This window comes from Heteronotia binoei, chromosome 6 (assembly GCF_032191835.1).
Source record: "Heteronotia binoei isolate CCM8104 ecotype False Entrance Well chromosome 6, APGP_CSIRO_Hbin_v1, whole genome shotgun sequence".
Classification (NCBI taxonomy): Eukaryota; Metazoa; Chordata; class Lepidosauria; order Squamata; family Gekkonidae; genus Heteronotia; species Heteronotia binoei.
Genome location: NC_083228.1, coordinates 78,463,219 through 78,484,587, shown reverse-complemented (window position 1 = coordinate 78,484,587; position 21,369 = coordinate 78,463,219). Strand labels below are relative to the sequence as shown.

General features: G+C 42.5%; 1 protein-coding gene across 1 annotated transcript; it reads left to right on the top strand.

The window, feature by feature from the left end:
• The first annotated feature begins 2,684 nt into the window (after positions 1-2,684).
• On the top strand, positions 2,685-20,926 carry MORN4 (MORN repeat containing 4). Its single transcript, XM_060241874.1, has 5 exons — positions 2,685-2,764; positions 16,650-16,747; positions 17,723-17,837; positions 18,302-18,411; positions 18,738-20,926. Exons 2-5 carry the CDS (start codon positions 16,681-16,683, stop codon positions 18,884-18,886), a joined length of 441 nt encoding a protein of 146 aa, XP_060097857.1. The 5' UTR covers positions 2,685-2,764; positions 16,650-16,680; the 3' UTR covers positions 18,887-20,926.
• Positions 20,927-21,369: the final 443 nt, after the last annotated feature.

The following is a 21,369-nucleotide window of genomic DNA, read 5'->3' as shown; positions in this document are numbered from 1 at the left end:
TATTTAAAGAACAAAAGGTAATAATACTGTCTTCTCAAATTAATCCATTATGTTTTTATTGTGTACCAACCACCCATAAAGGTTCTGCATTTGCCCACCACAAAACTGAAATCTGTCATGAACATTTTATTTCTAGGCACTCTGCTGGAGGAAACTGTTATTTTTCTCTTGTAATGTATCTGTAAACTGACTTTATAATTCCCCTGAATCTTTAAAAAGTCTTAAAACCTTTTCTGTAATGAAATTCGACTTTATTCTGTCTTCACTTGTAATGTTTAAATCATTCTTAAAATATAGTTTAAAAGAATTCATTCTGAGATTTTTACAAAGTTATGGTAATAATCTTCTTTAAAAAATGAATTTACATAATAGTAAAATGTAGGCTCGCTCATAATTTTAATGGTAGTAGTTCTTTTGGCTCACGAAGTAGTTTTTTGCTCACAGCACTCCACGGCTTAGAGGGAACATTGCCTGGTGGTTGCAGGAGGCCTGAAGATTGAGGCTGTAGAAGTGTAGACTTGCAAGCTGCAGCTCCTCCGGGGAGCAATGTGGGTGTTGTCCACAGTGCTGATGATGTTGGGGAAGCCAGCAATTGCCAAAAACCCTCCCTGATGGGGGCCTCCTTGAGAAGGCACACATGATCCTGTAGGTCGGTGGGCATGGCATCCAGAAAGTTGTGCAGGGAGCAGCTCACCAAGGACTGAGAAACCTTGAGGCCCTCCGCCACAACCTCTGGGAAGGAAATGATGGCAAGGAACCTCAGGATGAGCAGGACCTTCTGCAAGACAGGAATGGCATGGGATGAGGGAGGTTGGCCCTAGAGTGATGGCCCCCGCTCCTTGAACAGGGCATAGATGGTAGCTCTATTCAGGCCAAACCAATAGAGGCAGGTGCTGTCCAACTGACATGAGGTACTGATGCGAGCCTGCTACCAGTGGGCATGGTGCCTTCTCTACCATTGCTGTGCCACCCAGACATAAAATGCTGGTAAGTGAATGTGAGGAACACCTAGTATGGGTGGCAAAGGCAGAAGGAGGCACCATCCTGAAAGTGGCTGGCCAGGCCCTGCGAAAAATGGGGGCAGTATTCACAATGCATCAGCCAGTCTATAGCATGTTCTTCCATGTGGCTGGTGCTGGACCCTCCCTTGAGCACTACCCACCCTGTTTCTCTGCGGGTTTATCCCCAGCGCCCTGCTGGGTGATGGCCATGGTGGGAATATGGGGGGAACAGAGCAGGAAGGGGGGGATCATAGTCTTACCACACTGCTTTGGTCCACCTCTGCATTCCCCTGTGTGTGGGTGGCATGGCTGCAGCAATATCTAGTAGAGGTGATGGCCCCTGCCAGTCTAAATGGACCAAGGCTGAGAAAACACTGCTGTGGGTACCCCCTATGAGCAGGCAGTGAAGGAGGGTCTACCTGGAGTGGAGGCCATCATGCAGGTGGTGACACACACACACCATGGTGGTGGGTGGCTATGACATTGAGGTGCTATGTGGTGAGTGTCATGGACCCCACTACCATCTGGCCCCAGTTGTGGGGCCCAGGACCTGCCACCAGCACTCTTGCCAAGCCCCCAGGAATGCAGTCACCAGGAACTCCTTAGGTTTGGGGATCAAGGGACATGAAAGAAGAACAAGGGATGACAATATAAACAGTATGCTGCTGAATAAAAATTCTGCTATAAAATATAGATGTAACATAAAATATCAAAGATTTCAGGTTTTCACGGCTGGTAACATCATTAGGGTTTGTAGAATCTTTCGGGATCAAGTGGCGTTGCAGCTGCACTGCAACTGAGGATGTTCTCCGCAGCTGAGAACGAAACGTCTGGAAGGAAAACTTTCTCCAGTAGAACACGGCACTTGATCCTGAAAGATTCTACAAACCCTAATAACATAAAATATATTGCCACTTCCAGGTTGGGCAATATATGCAGGTTTTGGGGTAGAGCTTGAGGAGAGCGAGATTTGGAGAGGGAAGGGACCTCAGTGGGGTATAATACCTTACAGTCCACTTTCCAAAGCAGCCATTTTCTCCAGGTAAAATATAATCTCCTGGAAATCAGCTGAAATAGTGGGAGATCTTTAGCTATTACCTGGAGGTTTGGCAACCCTATCTGAAATGACATAGTTGATACGTTGCATTTTAATCTTTTCTCACAAAATCCAAACAGGTAAAATCTGTGCAATGGTCAAAAAGAAAACAGAAATAAGTTTTTTAAATTATTAATGTTATTATTTATTACAATACCCAGATAACGGTTTGTATTGTAAAGGCTTCCTTGACCGCAGAAATTTCTCTGACTGCTCTGGTTATTTCAGCATTTCCCCGTTCTGCCTTGAATTACGTATACTAAGAACTGTTAAAACAACCTTCCCTCAGAGGAAAGCAGAAGAGGGTCTCAATATGGCAGTCCCTCGGCGCCAATAGAAACCGAAAAGGGGATCTTGCCCCTCATAAGCATGGCCGTATAATTGCAGGAAGCTTTTTTGCCCTTCAGTAAGATGGCTGCCAAGGGAAGGGCGGGGGAGGGTAGCGGGAAGGTTGGGCAATGAGTAGCTGCTTTACTGCTGGTTGCCTGGGTAACAGCCAACGAAGTGAAGGGATAGATCCTGGTGGACGGTTGCTCGCGGTGGCGGGTGTGGTGGAAAAAGCCTGGCAGAGCTGACGGAGTGAAGAGAAAGAGAGAGGCGGTGGCCGATGGGGGGAGAGCGGAGGGGTTTGGGGCTGGTGGTCGCTGCTGAGACGCTCGGAAGCCAGGTGAGGGGCGCGGCCGTTAGGAAGGAGGGATGAAGGGAGGCGTGCCGGGAATGCCTGGGGTCGCGTTGAAGTCACCTAGGATGAGGCGGTAGGAGATTTACGAACTCATTCGAGAGGGGCTGCTGTTGAGAGGAGCCGTGTAGAGAAGATCGGTGATTGTGAGATGCATTAGTGAGCAGTAGTAGCGGCGAGAGCTTGGCTAGATGGGCGTGGTTTCGGGCTGCATGGCCTGACTTTAGGATACTGCGAGGACGTGAACTCGGTTAACGAAGCTTGGCCAGAAGGAGAATTAAAGGCTAAAACTAGAGTACTGTGGAGATTAGCGTTGAAGTTGGTAGTAACTGATTTGTAGGGGTTATGTGTGGAGCGTTGGGGGAATGCAGTTGACACTGTGTTAAAGGCACGGATGTGGCATGTGGACCTGAGCCACAGACAGATAGCACCAGCCTTGATGCAAATAACTGATGAGAAATCTTTCCGTATGAGCCAAAGAGCAACATAGAGGAATGTATGCTGCCCTTGGCTGTTTGAACCATACCAACCTGGTATCCCTGATAAAGTGTGTATGCCCAGTTCTACAAGGTGCAGAATGGGGCAGAATTGCCTGACAGCTTGAGGATCTGCTATAAGCATGTTTTGATGGCTGGCAGCTGCAGTTGCTCTGCTCCACTTGTCTGTTGTAATTGTTTCCAGGGGAACAGCAATCCTCATACAGCCTCTAGATGAATAGGCAAGTTTGCAGTGCCATCCTAAACATAGTTACTTCCTTCTGAACCCATTCAAATCAGTGGCTTTAGAATGATGTAATATTGTTTAGGATGGCACTATTAATCTCTTAACCAGCCTCTTATGCAGTCTTTTATCCTGAATTTCTCATAAGCCACAACAGATTTGTTTGTTTTATTCTGTGTATAGAAAAGAGTAAACATGTGTTTCATATATCCAACAATTACTTTTCCAAAATGAAAAAAGTCCATTTAGCACTTTAAAGACGAACAGATTTATTATCACATGAGCTTTTATAAACTAGAGTCCACTTGTGTCCGAAGTGGACTCTAGTTCACAAAAGCATACGTTATAATAATCCCATTAAATATTTAAAACACTACAGCCTATTTATTTGTTTTGCTGTAGCAGATTTACATGGCTAGCCCCTTTGGATTTACTTTCTTAGTTGTGATTCTGTCTGATTTAAGGTCTCAGCCATCTTCGACAAAAACGGTAGAGATTGAACTTTCGTCAACTTTATACCTTGTAGTTTTCCCTCATAGATCCAGGGTGGTTATACATATTTACATAGCTATATTCTGGATGAGGGTATGATTGCTACTAAATTCCACTGTGCTGAAAGATGAAAAGGTTACACCAGTACACAGAACTGATGCTGGTGTTGTGCCAGCAAGCATAACCCCTATGCTACTGGGATGCTGCTAGTACAATTGGAGTGAAGTCAGTGGAATGACAAGGGAGGAAGGTAACTTGTTTGAGATCTTATGCTTATTTAGGAATTGGTCCTACCCCCAATGATGGTATAATGTTATGTTAGCAAGAAAGAGGGTAAAACTAAAAACACCCATTTTAGAGTCAGCTGAGAGCCACAGATGACTCTCTCCACTTCCATAACCCTGTCAAAGCATAAGATTTCACTATCAGAATCCAATGTAGTTCCAGCAGTAGGGAACACAGATGAAGACATATTGCCTGGGGCTATATCATTCTGTTTCCACAGTTTAAGAACCATGAATATATGGTGGAATTTTGCTGAAAGAGAACATTTTGTACAACCAGATAAGACCAACAACAAAGTCAGCAGAACAGGCGAACAAATTATATTCTCACAGAACCTTGCCAGGTACCTCAGCTGCACTGCTACTGCTAAGACTACAGAGACAAACAAAGCACGGATAAGCAAGAGTAAGCTTTCACATGAAGCCAGCCCATACCTCCATATACAATCCATCCTTCCCCCTGAAGCACCCCAGGTTTCTGCAGGCCACACAAATATACACAAATACATTTGTATACCCTGCAACATGGAGGACTGTGTACTTGCTTAACAACTCACCTATCAGATTACAGTAGAGTCTCACTTTTAGGGGATACAGGGTAAATTTGCACTGTGCCGATGAAGGAAGGGGAATTTGGCTGTAATTTGCCACACATGCATCCAAGTAAATTCCCACCATACACTGGTGAAGGCTGTGGAAAATCCATCCAAAATTTTTTTGTAAATATTGGGTATTCTACCCCATTTATTAGTGCAGTTATTATTGGTACATTCAAGACACATTTTGCTTTTCATGATCAGAACCAGGACTCAAGTAGGAGAGAACTCCTTACATTGGATGAGGGAATATTGTCTCAGTGGTAATACTTTTCTCCCAGTAAGGGAATTTTCAGACATCAGTAAGACTACTGGTTGGGCTGGGATGTACAAAATGGAAAAGCAACAGTACTCAAATGCACAGTTGCAAATCTCAGATAAGCACCCAGTCACAGTTCTTCTCTGTTGCAGTTGCTACCCATTACTCATTTCTATCACCATCTCTCTTGTCTTTCTGCATACAACCAGATGGTCATTGGCACTTACAGAAGCAGTGCCAATCAGGCCACAAGCAAAGTCTATAAAAGCAACAAAACCCACAGTGACCCATGGGAAACTAGTGGTTCGTATGTGGGGTTGCCATCTTTTTTCTTCTCTGGGCTCCTGTGCCTCTCTAAAGTGCATGATATATAAGAATCTAACCTGTGTAGCAGTAGCTAGCATGAGGATGCTATGATGGAGAAAGCTGCACCTATTACTTGTCGCTGTAATGTAGCTTTTAGAATGGCCAGTTCTGCCTACTCAAAAAAGTTAACAACTGTATATTTCTGTGATGCTTTCAGGATTTACTTCACAACTGATACTGTTCAACAAATGCTATGACCCAGTCCATTGTCTTTGTTCTGAAGTATAATAGCAGATATGAAACACATACACCCTGCCACATACATCATGCTTGTTATTTATCTCAAATGTCTTCATTTAGGGAGACTTGCAATATGAAGGGGTCTATCTGTCCAACATCACTGCACCCCACAAGGACTTTGTGTATGGTCTTAATACTGAGCAGTGAGCACAAGTAGAAACATCACTGCACCCCACAAGGACTTTGTGTATGGTCTTAATACTGAGCAGTGAGCACAAGTAGAAACATCACTGCACCCCACAAGGACTTTGTGTATGGTCTTAATACTGAGCAGTGAGCACAAGTAGAAATCATAATAGCTCAATGTCCTCCCCACTCTCAGTTAATGCTAGTGTAATGCTTAGTGTAATGCTAAAACAAGCAGTTACTGCTATGTGGAGAAGTGAATAAGACAATGTCCAATAGACACTGCTAATCAATCACATAAATATGAAGGATGGATGGGATGAAGGGGATTAAGAAATATTAGTATCTGAGAGAGATACCAGAATAAGACATTCGGTCACTGTAACTGGCTATCATATTCTGTGTCACTTCAATCTTACAGCAGCATTTGACACAGTCAACCACAATCTGTTGACTCACAGCCTTACCGGTGCTGGAATTCATAGGGTAGCTCTAGAATGGTTCACCTCATTTCTCCACAGTCGGGGACGGGGTGGCATTGGGAGGGACAGTGTCTCCAAGGTACCTACTGGAATGTGGCATCCCACAAGGGGCACTTTTCTCCCTGATGTTATTTAACGTCTGCATTCACCTTCTTGCCCAGATAGCACAGCATTTTTGGCTAGAGTGTCATCAATATGCCAGTGACACCCAGCTATTTCAATTGATGGGTGGGTGGCCGGAAGCCATTCCTATTAACTTAAGCAAGGGTTTGGAGGCTGTGGTTGGGTGATTGAAGCAGAGTAGGCTGAAACTGAATATGGGTAAGACAGAGGTTCCATGGCTGGATGAGGGGGAGCCACAGTTGGGTTGACAGCTCCAAACTCTTGATGGTATGTTTCTATCACTGACTCTGACCATCAGGAGCCTGGGCAAGACTCTGGAAACCACCTTATCTATGGAGGTCCAGGTTGTGAAGGCTGCCAAACTGGCATTTCTCCAACTGTGCCAGATTAGGCAACTGGCCTTCTACCTGTTTCACCCCAACCTAGCCATGGTAATCCATGCAACAGTTACCTCCAGGATAGACTACTGTAATTCGCTCTATGTGGGCCTATACTTGTGCTTGACCCAGAAGCGCCAGCTGATCCAGAATGGGGACCCCTCAGGTGGCACATATCCAGCCTGTGCTGTGTGAGCTGCACTGGCTTCCAGTGGAGCACTGGACCCAGTTCAAGATACTGGTTTTGACCGTCAAGACCTTTAGCAGTCAGTTTCAAACAATCTTTTATTAGTAACATATGGCAATATATTCAATTTCTTATATAATTAATAACTACTTTTTAAATCCCATATATTACTTTCTACCTACCCCTCCCCCCTTACTTGACCCACGCCGGTGTACTAAATTCAAAACATCATTTTAAAAGGTACCCCTAATTAATAAGAACCAAAGTTCATATCTCCCCCCCACTTATACTTAATCATTATCAAAGATTGTCCAATGTCCTTTTATTTTCCATTCTTTTTCTACGTATCTTCTGAACTTCTTCCACTCCATCTTAAATACTTCTAAATCATAGTCTCTTAAAGTTCTTATTAACTTACCCATTTCACTCCATGTCATAACTTTAACAATCCAATCCCATTTCTCTGGTATTTTTTCTTGCTTCCGCAACTGCGCATACAATGTCCCAGCAGCTGAAAGCAAGTACCAGATTAAAGTTCTATCTTCTTTTGGAAATTTTTCCATTTGTAATCCTAACAGAAAAGTCTTCAACTTTGTTAAATTCGTATCCCAAGATCTTAGAAATCTCTTGCTAAATCATCTGCCAAAACATTTTAGCTCTTTCACAAGTCCACCACATATGGTAGAAAGAACCTTCATGCTTTTTACATTTCCAACATCTGTCTGGCATCTTATTATTCATCTTTGCCAATTTTTTAGGAGTTATATACCATCTGTACATCATCTTAAAACAATTTTCTTTGATATTCTGGCATGTTGAGAGTTTCATAGAGTTCTTCCACAAATATTCCCAAGTTTCCATCTGTATTTCTTTATTTACATTAATTGCCCATTTAATCATTTGAGATTTTACTACTTCATCTTCTGTAGACCATTGTAAAAGTAATTTATATACTTTTGAAATTAATTTATCATTGTCTCCAAGCAGAACTTTTCCCATTATTTCCTTATTCCTTCAGTTTTAATATCATTCTCCACCAAGCTCTTTATTTGTTGCCTTTGAAACCAATCATATTTATTATTCAACTCTTCAGCAGTTTTCAGGGGGTTTTTGCCACTTTGTATTTTTAACAGTTGACTATATGACAACCACTTTTCTTCCCCTATCTCAGCTGTTATTTTGATTACTTCCGCCGGTACTATCCATAATGGTCTTCTCTCATCTCCATACTTCTTATATTTCATCCATGTACTTAACAAATTATTTCTTATGTAATGGTGAGAGAAAAAACCATCCATCTTCTTTTTTCCATAATACAAATATGCTTGCCAGCCAAATTTATTTCTGTGACCTTCCAGCACTAAAAGTTTTCTGTTTAACAGCGTTATCCATTCTTTTATCCACACTAAGCAAACTGCTTCCTGATATAATCTTAAATTTGGTAGTTGAAATCCACCTCTCTCTTTTGCATCTGTCAAAATTTTCATTTTAATCTTTGGTTTCTTCCCGGCCCACACAAATTCTGAATTTTTTCTTCGCCATTTATCAAATTGTTTACTGTCCTTCACAATAGGAATAGTTTGAAACAAATACATTATTCTTGGTAGAATATTCATTTTTATTGCAGCTATTCTACCCAACAATGACAAATTAAGCTTGTTCCGTTTTAACATGTATTCATCCATTTTACACCATAACTTCTCATAATTATTTTTGAACAGATCAGTATTCTTCATTGTTATCTCCACCCCCAGATATTTTACCTTGGAGGTGACTTCGCAGCCCGTTAGTTTCTGCAATTCTTGTTGTTTATTTATCTGCATATTTTTACACAGAATTTTTTATTTTTCTCTATTAATACAAAGTCCCGCCAACTCCCCATATTCTTGTATTTTAACTAACAACAAAGATAAGTAAGTAAGTAAGTAAAATTTTATTTGTATCCCGCCCTCCCCCGCCGAAGCAGGCTCAGGGCGGCTAACAACATTTAAAAGTGAACAATACAATAATAAGACATTAAAATCACATTAAAACCAATCAATAATTAATTAAAACATTTAACCAAAACATGTAACTTGTGTATGGGGTTTTCATTTATAAACATTATATCATCAGCAAAAGCTCTGTATTTGTAAGTAAATCCTTTTATTCTTAATCCTTCTATGTCTTTTTCTTCTTGTATCTGCATCAATACTATTTCAAGAGTCATTATAAACAACAATGGTGAAAGTGGACAACCTTGTCTAGTACCTTTGCTGATTTTCATATCTTCTGTAAGATCTGCATTTATACATAATCTTGCGCTTTGTTCAGAATATATTGCTTTTATCATTCTTATAAAGCTTTCTCCAAGCTCCATTTTTTCCATTACTGCAAACATAAAGTCCCAGTTTAAATTGTCAAATGCTTTCTCTGCATCTGCAAAGAATAATGCTACTTCTTTTTCTGGATGTCTTTCATGATATTCTACAATATTTACAACAGTTCTAATATTGTCTTTTATTTGCCTTTTGGGAAGAAAACCCGCTTGATCTTTCTTTATAAAATTTATCAAATGCTGTTTAAGCCATTCTGCCAGGATTCTTGTATAAATTTTATAGTAATTATTTAATAGCGAAATTGGTCTCTAATTTTTTACATTCGTGACATCTCTATCTTCCTTAGGTATCAACGAAATAACAGCTTCCTTCCATGTGTTTGGGATTTTCCTTTTCATTTTTATCGTATTCATCAACTTCTGCAACTTTGGTATTAATTCCTCTTTGAAGATTTAAAAAAATTTAGTTATATATCCATCTGGCCCAGGTGCTTTTCCATTTTTCATTGCGTTGATTGCTGCTTCAATTTCTATTTTTTCAATTGGATCATTCAAAACTTATTGCATATTTTCAGTTAAGGTCCCTATTTTTACCTTTTGTAAATATTCATCTATCTTCTCCTTCTTTATTTTAACACCTTTAAATAATTTGGCATAATACTTAAAAATACTCTTTTTATTCCCTCTTGGGTAACCACTTCTCTTCCATCTACCACAACTGCATTAATAATTTTACTTTCCCTATTTTTTTTCAGTTGCCAAGCCAAATAATTTCCCGGTTTATTTGCTCCCTCAAAGGTTTTCTGCTGCAATCTTTGCAAACTCTATTCCACTTCTTTAGTTAACAAATGTCTCATTTGAGTTTGTAATATTGTAATTTCCCTTATAATTTTCTTTTTCCTTGGCCTTTTTCTCAACTCCCCTTTTTTCTTTATATCATTTTGAATGTCCAACATCTGTTTCTCTGTTTCTCTTTTACCCTTATTATTCAAAGTAATTAACATTCCTCTCATTACTGCTTTATAAGCATCCCAGACTGTCTGGAAATCTATGTCCTCTTTGTCATTCATTTGGAAAAAGGCTTTAGTTTCATTTTCTAGGTATGTCACTGTTTCTTTATTCTGTAGCAAATCTTCATTCAATCTCCATCTTTTCAACTTCTTGGACAATTTTGTAATCCACATTATTGGGTTATGGTCAGCCCCAATCTTAGGTAAAATCTTTTTTTTCCTTGTTATAAGACCTAATTCTTTAGTTCCCCACAACATGTCAATTCTAGAAAAAGTTTTATGTCTTGCTGAAAAAAAAGTATAGTCCCGAACTTCAGAGTTAAATAGGGTGACCATAATGTCTGAAGGCCAGCCAGGGACACGTTGGGGGGTCGCTGGTCGGCACTGGTCCCGGAAGGCCTTCCAGAGGACCAGCGGAGGCCGCGGGGAGGCCTTCGCTGGTCGGCGCTGGTCCCGGAAGGCCTTCCAGAGGCTCTGGAAGGCCTTCCGGGACCAGCGCCAGGTGCTCCGCGGCTTCCCCGCGGCCTCCGCTGGTCCCTGGAAGCCCTCCAGAGACTCTGGAGGGCCTCCAGGGACCAGCGGAGGCCGCGGGGAGGCCTTCGCTGGTCGGCGCTGGTCCCGGAAGGCCTTTCAGAGGCTCTGGAAGGCCTTCCGGGACCAGCGCCGGGTGCTCCGCGGCTTCCCTGCGGCCTCCGCTGGTCCCTGGAGGCCCTCCAGAGACTCTGGAGGGCCTCCAGGGACCAGCGGAGGCCGCGGGGAGGCCTTCGCTGGTCGGCGCTGGTCCCGGAAGGCCTTCCAGAGGTTCTGGAAGGCCTTCCAGGACCAGCGCCGGGTGCTCCACGGCCTCCGCTGGTCGCTGGAGGCCCTCCAGAGTCTCTGGAGGGCTTCCAGCGACCAGCGGAGGCCACGGAGAGGCCTCCACCACCGCCGCCGGGCCCCGCGCGCGGGCGGGGAAGGCGGTGCAGGCGCAGGGACGCTCCCTCCCTCACTCGCCGCCTTCCCCGCCGGCGCCCGCGGCCCACCGCCTCCGGGGCTGGCTAAACCGGGACCTCTAAATGGTCCCGGTATAGCCAGCCTGGGAGGCGGGAATAGGGGGCCAGAACCGGGACATTCCCGGGCTCCCGGGACGGTCTGGCCACCCTAGAGTTAAATTTCCTCCATATATCTTCTAGATTTTCTTATTTAACCAATTCAAAAAAAGACTTTGGCAGTTTTCCTTCTTTACTGCTTTTTTTTCCCCCTCCAGACCTGTCCAATGAGTTCTTAACTGTTCCATTAAAATCTCCCATTATCAAAACTTGATCATAGGTCATTTCATCAAGCTGTTGTATAATGTCTTTTTAAAAAGCATCCTTTGCATCATTAGGCGCATACAGTCCCAATAGCAACGTTTTCTTTCCATTTAATATTGTTTCTCCTGCTACAAATCTCCCATCTTTATCTTTAAACACTAATTTTGGCTCCAATTCTTGTTTAATACAAAAAATCACTCCCCTTTTTGTCTGTTCAGCCAATGAAAAAAATTCTAGTCCCAATTGTTTATTCCATAAAAATTTGTAATCCTTTTGTTTAATATGCACTTCTTGTAAACAAATTATATTACAGTTTTATTTCTTAATCCAATGAAATGTTGCCCTTCTTTTTTGTGGTGAATTTAGTCCATTTACATTCCAAGACAATAATTTGCAATCCATCATGATGCAAATTCTTTATTTTCTTCATAACATCTACGCATTTCCTGTACATTTGTAATTGTGATTCTTTTCCCCTGAAGTTCGAAGCTCAGACCTTCAGGTATTATCCATATAAATCTTATTCCACTATCTCTTAATTTTTCTGTCAATTTTTTATATGTTCTTCTATCATTTATCACTTGCCTTGGCAACTCCTTCATAATTCTTACTCTGCTGCCTCCCACTATCAGTGTCTTTTCAAAGTTTTTATTCATGATCCTTCCCACCATTTCCTTTGTCATAAATCTTATGACAACATCTCTTGGTAAGTTATTTTTCTTGGCATAAAGTGAGTTCACTCTATACATATAGTCATACATGTTTAGTCTCTTCAGGATCTTCCTCTAAAAATTCTGCAATTATTTTTATTATATATTCTTTTAGATCACCATCTTCCTTTTCGGGTACTCCTCTCAGACGTATCTGAGTCTCCATCAGTTTGCAGTCATGGATTGTCACTTTTTCTTGCATTTTCAACAAGGTGGAATCATATACTTTCATTCTGCCTTCTACTTCCTGCACTTTCTTAGATGTTTCCTCAGTTTCCTTTCTGAGATCCTCCATATCTTTTTTTAATCTCTTCAATAATTTCTTTTTTCGATTCAGTTATCATCTCTCTCATACCTCTCATCATTCTGGCCTCTATTGCTTCTAATTAGTCCTGCATTTTTTCTAATGAAGTAGCCCTTGTACGGGGTTGCTTGTGTTCTGACATTTAAAAAACAGCGAAAATTTAGACCTCACCAAATTCAAATTCAACTATCAGATTCAAAAGAATAGGACTTGCCTTTTATAATAAGCCTAATTTTGCCATCCTCCAAGCTCCCAAAATCAAGATATTTATTTTTAAAGTCTTTAAATGTTTCAAAATGGCAGTCGCGACTTTTTGCTGCTCCTTACAATTTTTTTTCCCTTTTAAAAACTTCTAAAGTCCACACACATAATATGTCCAATAATACTTATCTTCTTGTCCTCTTAATTCCAACAGTTAATTCCAACAGTTTTTAATGTCCCGAACACTTTAAAAACCTTATTTTAATTTTGACCTCCAAGCAATGGCCGCCGCTATTTCTCAATGGTGTTATATTCCTAGAGTAGGTTTTCCATTCACTACTTCCTGGTTTACTTGCCACAAAGTCTCATTCACACTAGTCAGGAGATCTCATGATACTTGACATACTTTCTGTTCTGCTTAAATATGCTGCAGGTCTGTGACTATGGTGCTCTTTTTTCAAAACCGCAAATAGACCAAACAATAAATTCCTTTCCACTTTTTAGCACTGTCCTTTATATTTACAAAGTCCAAATTTCACCTCTTTTTCCCTTCTTCTTCCAAGCTTTATAGATTTTCATTTCCCACCTTTTAAATTTACTCCATTAAATTGTAAATAGTCCCGAAGTGAAAGATAGTAATCTGTACCTTCTCTTCCAATTATCCAAGGTTCCACCGGTCTTGCGTAGCTTTAGATGTTTAGCAATGTCCAAGAAGGTTAGGATTCTGTTGAGCTTATGTCAAATAAATGACTCTGAAAACTTCTGCAGATGATGAAAATGCAACTCTTCCCGGAGACCCCTCAAAGCCTCAAAGTACAGCACTAATCAGCTATAAGTTTGGCCTTTCAGAACTTTGCTGGGAATGTTTTCCCATACTGAAATCTGTCCATTTCTCACAAATGCAAACCAAAATGTTAAGACTCCTGCCCCTGGTATAGACTCCCCCCCCCCCCGCCCTAAAGAAGATCCTTCAGGTATTCTGTGTAAGAACAAGAATTTACTCACTTTATCTATTGAAAGTGATAACAAATAGTTGATTAACAGAGAAGAGTATGTAAGCTACTGATGTGGCTAAAAACCGGCCTTTTTTGCTGATCATGTAGTATTTTCCAGATATTCTATTATTTAACAGCTTGCAAATTAGATCAATTCTCAGACTTCGTCAAACATCTAGAGCAAGCTACTTTGAAAGTTAGGAAAACTCTGCCAAGAACTCCATTTTATTTGCCCTTGTTATTCATGTTTGGCCCATGAATTACGTTATCAAGAACCTGTTTTTCAGCTACATAAATGTAGCACTTGGCTACTACATGAATGAACATCTTGGTGTGTTTGTTGTACTGAGTGTTGCCACTAAGGAGAATTCTGCCTCTGCATCTGTAAGTAGACATAAACCATGTTGAAAGAGGAGATGGAAAATCATACATCCATTTTCTTGGCACCCTTCCCATAGGCTCGGAAACCACTGCTTTACCCCACCATATCATGCTTACTGTATGAACTGCCAGTCCACTGACAAATGTGTTATTACCTGTTCCCCTAGACAGGGAGGAGTAAAGACTCAGTATGTACTTTTCCTTCTAACGGTACTCACCTGGCCTGGCACAATGATTCCTATCTTTAAAAAGCCACAGGAATTTCTGGCCTGTTCATATCAGGTGAGTGTAATGCAGGGTAGTGAGCATGCCCAACATCTATCATCAAGAACTATCCTGCAGCAAATGCCATGATCTCTGTTGGTGGGTATTAGGGTTGCCAAATCCAATTCAAGAAATATCTGGGGACTTTGGGGGTGGAGCCAGGAGACTTTGGGGGTGGAGCCAGGAGACATTGGGGTGGAGCCAAGAGCAAGGGTGTGACAAGCATAATTGAACTTCAAGGAAGTTCTGGCCATCACATTTAAAGGGACTGCACATCTTTTTAAATGCCTTCCTTCCATAGGAAATAATGAAGTTTAGGGGCACCTTCTTTTGGGGCTCATAGAATTGGACCCCCTGGTCCAATCTTTTTGAAACTTGGGAGGTATTTTGGGGAGAGGCACTAGATGCTATACGGAAAATTTGGTGCCTCTATCTCAAAAAACAGCCCCCCCAGAGCCCCTGATACCCGCGGATCAATTCCCCATCATTCCCTATGGGAATTGTTCATGGAGGTGCATGATGGCTGTGGGGGTGGGGCTTCCCCCGCCGGCCAGCTGGCTGGGGGAGGGGGGAAGCCTGTAAAACCGGGGGATCCCCCTCTGGGACCTGGGGATTGGGAAGCCTAGTGGGTATGCATGTTAGTGTTACAAATGGGACTGGCCATTTTGCAGCCTTTTGAATTCCTTGGTGGCAGAAGGGAGGCCTGAATTAGACCCTGTGGTGAAACACACCAAGTTGTATCCCTAGCTAGTCCAGATGGGCTGCATACATTAATATTTCATTTAGGTAGAGTCCTTGGTGTTCAAACTGGAGACACTAGTCTGATGAGATAAAAACCAACAAGTAAATGCAACCTGAGCTATAAGGCTTGAATTTCCTGTGGTAGGAATGGATACACTCATTTGTTAGAGGCAGTCAGACTAGAGTCTGCAGCTCTGTGTATCACTGGTATGGGAAAGTAGGACAGAAGTCCACAAAATACCTAACTCCAGGTCAGTCCTGAGAGGCAAAGAAGTAAACTGCTCTGGCTGCAGCCAAATGCATCTGTACCTGAGGGTGAATCCCACATGAGAGATAACATTGCACAGCCTGTGTTGCTCCGGTATTTTCAGGTATTTCTTCATTAGATTGGGGGTGACAAGATGCTGCCCATTCATTACTCTTGAGGTGCTACTTTGCAGTATGGCAATGAAAACAGCTCAAGACCATTTTGGGTGGCCATTTATTCTGTCATTGACTACTGCTGTTTCTTTAGAAGACCTTTGAAATTAAACAGTTCAACAGCCAGTCCCTATAAATGAAAGCTCTGTAGCTTCTCAGCCCTCTGCTTTGTCAATGTTTGAGAGAATCAAGGAGCGGGAAGGTCTGGGGATTAGAGAATCTTCCTGCTGGGGTAAAACTGCAGACTGAAAGGTTTTCAAGGAAGAACAAGAGGTGGGTAGTATCAGAGCTGCCCTTTGGTGTGTCATTCATTATTACAGAAATATGTCATCTCTGTTTCTGGATTTTATTTCCCTGTGCTACTCTGTGTTAAAAGAATCCTGTTGGATCAATCCAAGGGTCCATCTAGCATAGGCTCCCCGACCAGTCACTGGAGCTTTCAATATCTCTGCCACAGTCAATAATAGGATTACTAGGATGAAACCTATTGTCCTATGGCCCTTTGGTAATCCAAATCTGCTTTGATTTTTATGTGGATATTCTGATGCAATTTCATGTCTTTCCATGAATTGAGGTTTAGCCCAGTCTCTGCTCTGTAATCTGTATCATCCTATATTATCAGGCTGATTTTTGTATTCTTAGCTATTAGTATTCAGATTATTAATATTCAGATTACTACAGTGTAAAGTATTTCAGAATCTTGTTAGCAGTATGTCCATGAATGTCACACATGCATGTTTGTAGCCCCTCAGCTGAGAACAGCATGGCTTCATAATTGTGCATTTGATCTCCAGCTATGAGTTGGTGTTTGGGTCACTGCTGTCTGCTGTGCAAGTTGGTTGCACTGTGTGGACAGTGCTCTCCTGTCTTCCTCACCCTCTGTTCCTGTGCCACTAATCTCTCAAACACTGCCCCAGTCTCTGAAACACTGATCCTCTTCAAACCTGTCTTATGCTGCTCTCATACCCCTGCTCCCTTCCTTGCAGCTGCTATCCTGCCTCCCCGAAAGCTAGCACCATGACCCTTACCAAAGGTTCCTTCACCTATTCCAGTGGAGAGGAATATCGTGGGGAGTGGAAGGAAGGTAAGTGTGGCTGGGCAGGTTGAGGGACTCTCAGCCTTCTTATGGTGGACCAGATCTGCTCTTCCTGGAATGCGCATAGAATGAGAAAATCACTGTAGCTAACCAATCACTGTAGCTAATGAGTGTCCCAGGATACCAGTATCATGCCAAGTTAGCAAGTAAAGTGCTTATGCTGCTTTTTCAAAGTGCTTCAAGAGCATCCCTGCTTCAAGGTCTTTGTCAATCTTGACTTGTGTATGTTAGGCACAATGCCCAACCCACCATACTGTGTTCTGCTGCTCTCTGTGCAAGAAATGTTGCTCCATAAAAGTTAACAACCAGGCTAGACAGAAGCTCTGCCCTAGAGTTAACATCATGGTAAAAGGAAGATTTGCTGCCATTAATCCTGCAGTTTTTCTTAAAGGAAGGTATTTCCAGGCAGAGAGAGTTTTGAAGCTGACTTGACACCATAGTACCCCTTCTGACAATTGATTAACAAGTTCCCAGGTGCTCCAATCAGGAAACTATCAGGCTAAGAACGCCCTTCCTGACCCCCTTATCCCACTGACAGCTGTTGCCTTTGTACTGTTCTGGAAGGCAATGCCTGCTCTTTGGGGACGTGCAGTGTTACATTTGAGATTCTTTGCTGACTGGCTGTGATGTAATGAAGTCAGCAATATAGTCCTGCTCCAGAAGTCTACAAGTCCCCTTAGAAAGTGTGGTGGGCTTTAATTGTGGGTCTCTCTGTACATAATGTTAAGCAGTGTGCTTTTGTCAAGGAAAGGTTGTGGGTTGGAACAAGCAAAGTCAGGCCTCTGCTACAGTCTTGGTCTGCAAACTGGATTTGCTGGCATGGACTCTACCACCTCCCTCTTCCTCAGGAACTGTTTTGCATCCTCCTTGAAGTTAATGATGCAACTACAGATCCTGGTTTGAGGCTTCATTGCAGTTTTGACAATTCATATACAAGCAATACTGCTTGTTCTTTCTGACTAGGGCGTCGGCACGGTGTTGGGCAGTTGACATTTGCTGATGGCAGCGTTTACCTGGGACACTTTGAGAATGGCCTCTTCAATGGCTGTGGGGTGCTCACTTTTGCAGATGGCTCCAGGTGGGTAAAGGACTGTGGGCACAATGCACTGCTCTGGGCCAGTGCAAGGAGTGAGCATGCATAAGCATGTCCTAAACAGCCCCAGGAAGATGAAAATGAATGGATCTTTGTACTCTGGCTGCCTTGGCTACACAATTGAGTTTGGAGAATGTATCTGCATTGCTGCACCCAGCATGAATCCCTTTTTGTATGCATGCATCGCTATGTGATCAGAACCATAAGCAAAGCTTCTTTGTGTTAGTTACTGCACCATTCCTTACCATAAGTACTCTGTAGTTACCTGGACTAGTGTACAGCCTTGATTAATGACCCTCCAGTGATGACTCTCCTGACCCTTTCTTTTCTGTCCAGAAAAGTGTGCTCATCCATGTTTTTTCAAAAGCCTTACAATCTTTGACTAGATCATAGGTTGAGTGCAAGGACTAGCAATTCCCTACTCTGACACAATCCTACTATTTCTGCAGGTATGAAGGAGAGTTTGTCCAGGGAAAGTTCAATGGTGTTGGAGTCTTCACTCGCTATGACAACATGATCTTTGAAGGAGAATTCAAGAGTGGTCGTGTTGATGGCTTTGGTAAGTGCTGAGAGTTTCTTGCTTGTGAGAGCATCCAAGCACAATACTATTCTAAGATTGAATTTGATTAATGACAATTACTGCAGTGTGGGATGCCAGCTAGTGAGGACTTGTCCTCCAAAGTGCCATGTACTCATAATTTTCCCAGGACTCATTTCCAGCTCATGCTAGTCTAGTCTTGTGTTTCCACCAGGGCCCCTCCATCACACAACCCTGCATTTTCAGCTATCTTTTTCTTTTTAACTATGTGAAATTGCTCCTTTACTGTACTTGGTGCCTGAGCCCTATACTTGTGTCAGTAAATGCTGTTTTGTTTTTCCCCATAGGACTTCTGACTTTCCCTGATGGCTCCCATGGAATCCCCCGCAATGAAGGCTTTTTTGAGAACAACAAGCTGTTGCGACGGGAGAAGTGCCAGGCAGTGGTTCAGCGTGCACAGAGTGCCTCCAAACTGGCGCATGGTCTCACAGCATGATGAGACAAGCTCTAAGCAGCCCTACCCTGGGACTCTCCCATGAAACTGCAGACTAAGACCCAGGGTTTGGGAGGAATGTGGAGTGTAGAAATTACAGAGACAAATACCATCTCTTTAAGGTAGAGGACCCCAACCCAGCTCAGTTGGACAGCCTGCCCAGACTGCTTTTAAAACATCCTGGCCCTCATAGTGTGCATTGGTGCCAAACTTCAGTTACAGAACAACCCTTCCAGACAAAGCATCTGCCATTCCTGAGGCAGTTACACTCCCTTTGTTGGGAGTATTCTCTATAGAAGGTCTGCTAGTGCTAAATTCCCACAGCCATGGTGGCTACATTGAAGGTTGCTGTATTCGTACCCTCTTCCTTCTCCCTCCCCCCAATTGGTAAGGGAGGAGTGACTTGTTAATGTACATTATGGGAATGCATAAGGTTAGTTTACATCTTTCCTCACTTTGAAACCAGTGCAGCTGGGAGGTTGTGACTTAGTTGTGCTGGTCTTCAGTGGTCAGAGTTGGAATCTGCATTTAGCACATCATTCATTCCCTTCCTAAGTTCTCTGGGTCTCACATTTTTTTCTCCTCCTCTCCCCCCCCCCCCCCACTCTGAGACTCAATCTGTGTCAAAAACAAAGAAATGAAAAATTGATCTGTAGAGTAGAATTCTAGACCTTCTGAATGTGCCTTTTCCCCAATCTTGTAGATCAGTACAGGGAATGAAGCCTGAGCTACGCTGCCTGCCCATATTGTTACCCAATGTATCTGGGGCCTTTTGCCATTATTTGTTGTAGGTTTCTTCTGCTTCTTCTTTATCCTGTTAATGTGAGCCCTTTCACTGTGAGTGTTTGGTTTGCTCCCTGGGTTAACAACAGTCTTTCCTTATGTAGGATACTTGACCTAGGGGGCCTAGAAGGAAGGGATCAATTTTGCCTCCAGCACTGTTGCATGGCATCCATGCACTGTAGTGTCACATAGGCAGGGACTGTGTATATTCTAAACTTGAAAAAAAATTAAATTCTGACCAGGAATGCTGTATGCAGTAAATGGCACTGATTATACAAAATAATAAGTATGCATAAAGCTGCTTATTTTGCATAACTGCTGCTTTTGTAGTCATAGGAAGAGGCAATGAGCTTGGTAGAAAATTGGAGCCTAACTGCTAGAAGTTTGATCAGACATTGCCTACTAGCTTTCTAGCCTATTTTTGCAGCTTGAACAACTAGAATTTTGCTTTAAAAATAACCAGAGCTGAGATCCTCAAAATACTGACTTTGATGGCCAGTACTGAATTCTGTAACACAGTCACGGAATCATGGCATGCACGTGGCCCTGTACATCCCCAGCCTAAGTGGTTACCATCCCTCTTCTGCCCACTGGGTCTAATGTGATTATTGTTCCCAGATATATAGTGCAATCCTAAGCAACATTACACCCTTCTAAGACCACTGACTTTATGACTTGGGTGTAACTGCTTAGGATTGCACTGATATTCATGCAGCTCCTCACTCTCCCACACACACCCCTTAAAAGCATTTTGGTGGGAGAGAGAAGCAAATATTGGAACCTACAGTAGTGGGACAACTTACAATAATGTACAGTTTGAAGATTGATGGCCATCCCTAAGTCATAAGTGCAAGCTAAGCTGTGGAAGTCTTCTGGTAAGATTCTTTTTAAAAATATAGGCTGAATGGAAATGCAGGGCTGGGGTAATACGGAAAATCAGTTGTGGGTGGACAGCAAGAAAGACTGAAAGTGAATGGTGGAGGACAAGGGAGAGTTGAGATTGAATGGTCTTTGAAGAGCTACTCTGTTTCTGTGCAGCCACTTCATGTTTGTGTGCACTAGAATCAATCATGGGATTGTCTTGAGACTGAGGGTGTTCTTAGCCAAGCATTGACCCGCATGGTGTGTGTCCCTAAGTGCCATGCTGGAGCCTGCGTGACCAGCCCACCTCCACACTGAATGTCTGCGTGTCAATGCCACCCTCGTGCCTTTCTGTCTCTGCCCATGTACGGGCCTTGGCCAAATAAAGAATTGCTGGATTTTTTGCCTCTATGTCTTTGTTGTGCCGCAAGTGTTGGGAAGAGGTTGTGAAACGGTAAGGGGAAGGTGAATGTACAGTCCAAGTGCACAACTCATACAAGATTGCATGCATACAAAGCTGCTGCCAGTAAAAATTGTGAGCAGCCATTTTTCAATATGCATATGTTCTTTTATGGCTACTAAAGTTTATCTCCCCCAGCCCCCTTGGGAGATGTACCAACCTGCCTATAAGGCATGTGTTAGATTCTAGAAAAGGGAAACTTCCTGATTTTTCTAAGTAATTTTTAGTCTTTATGTAATACATTGAATTTCAAAAGCACTTCCCATAGGATGTCTTTTTAATCCTAAAAATCTGAATGTATTTTGCGATGATGATAATATAGACAATTGGACATCGGTTCAGTTTGGTAGATAGCATCAAGGCAGAAAGATGCATGGTCAGG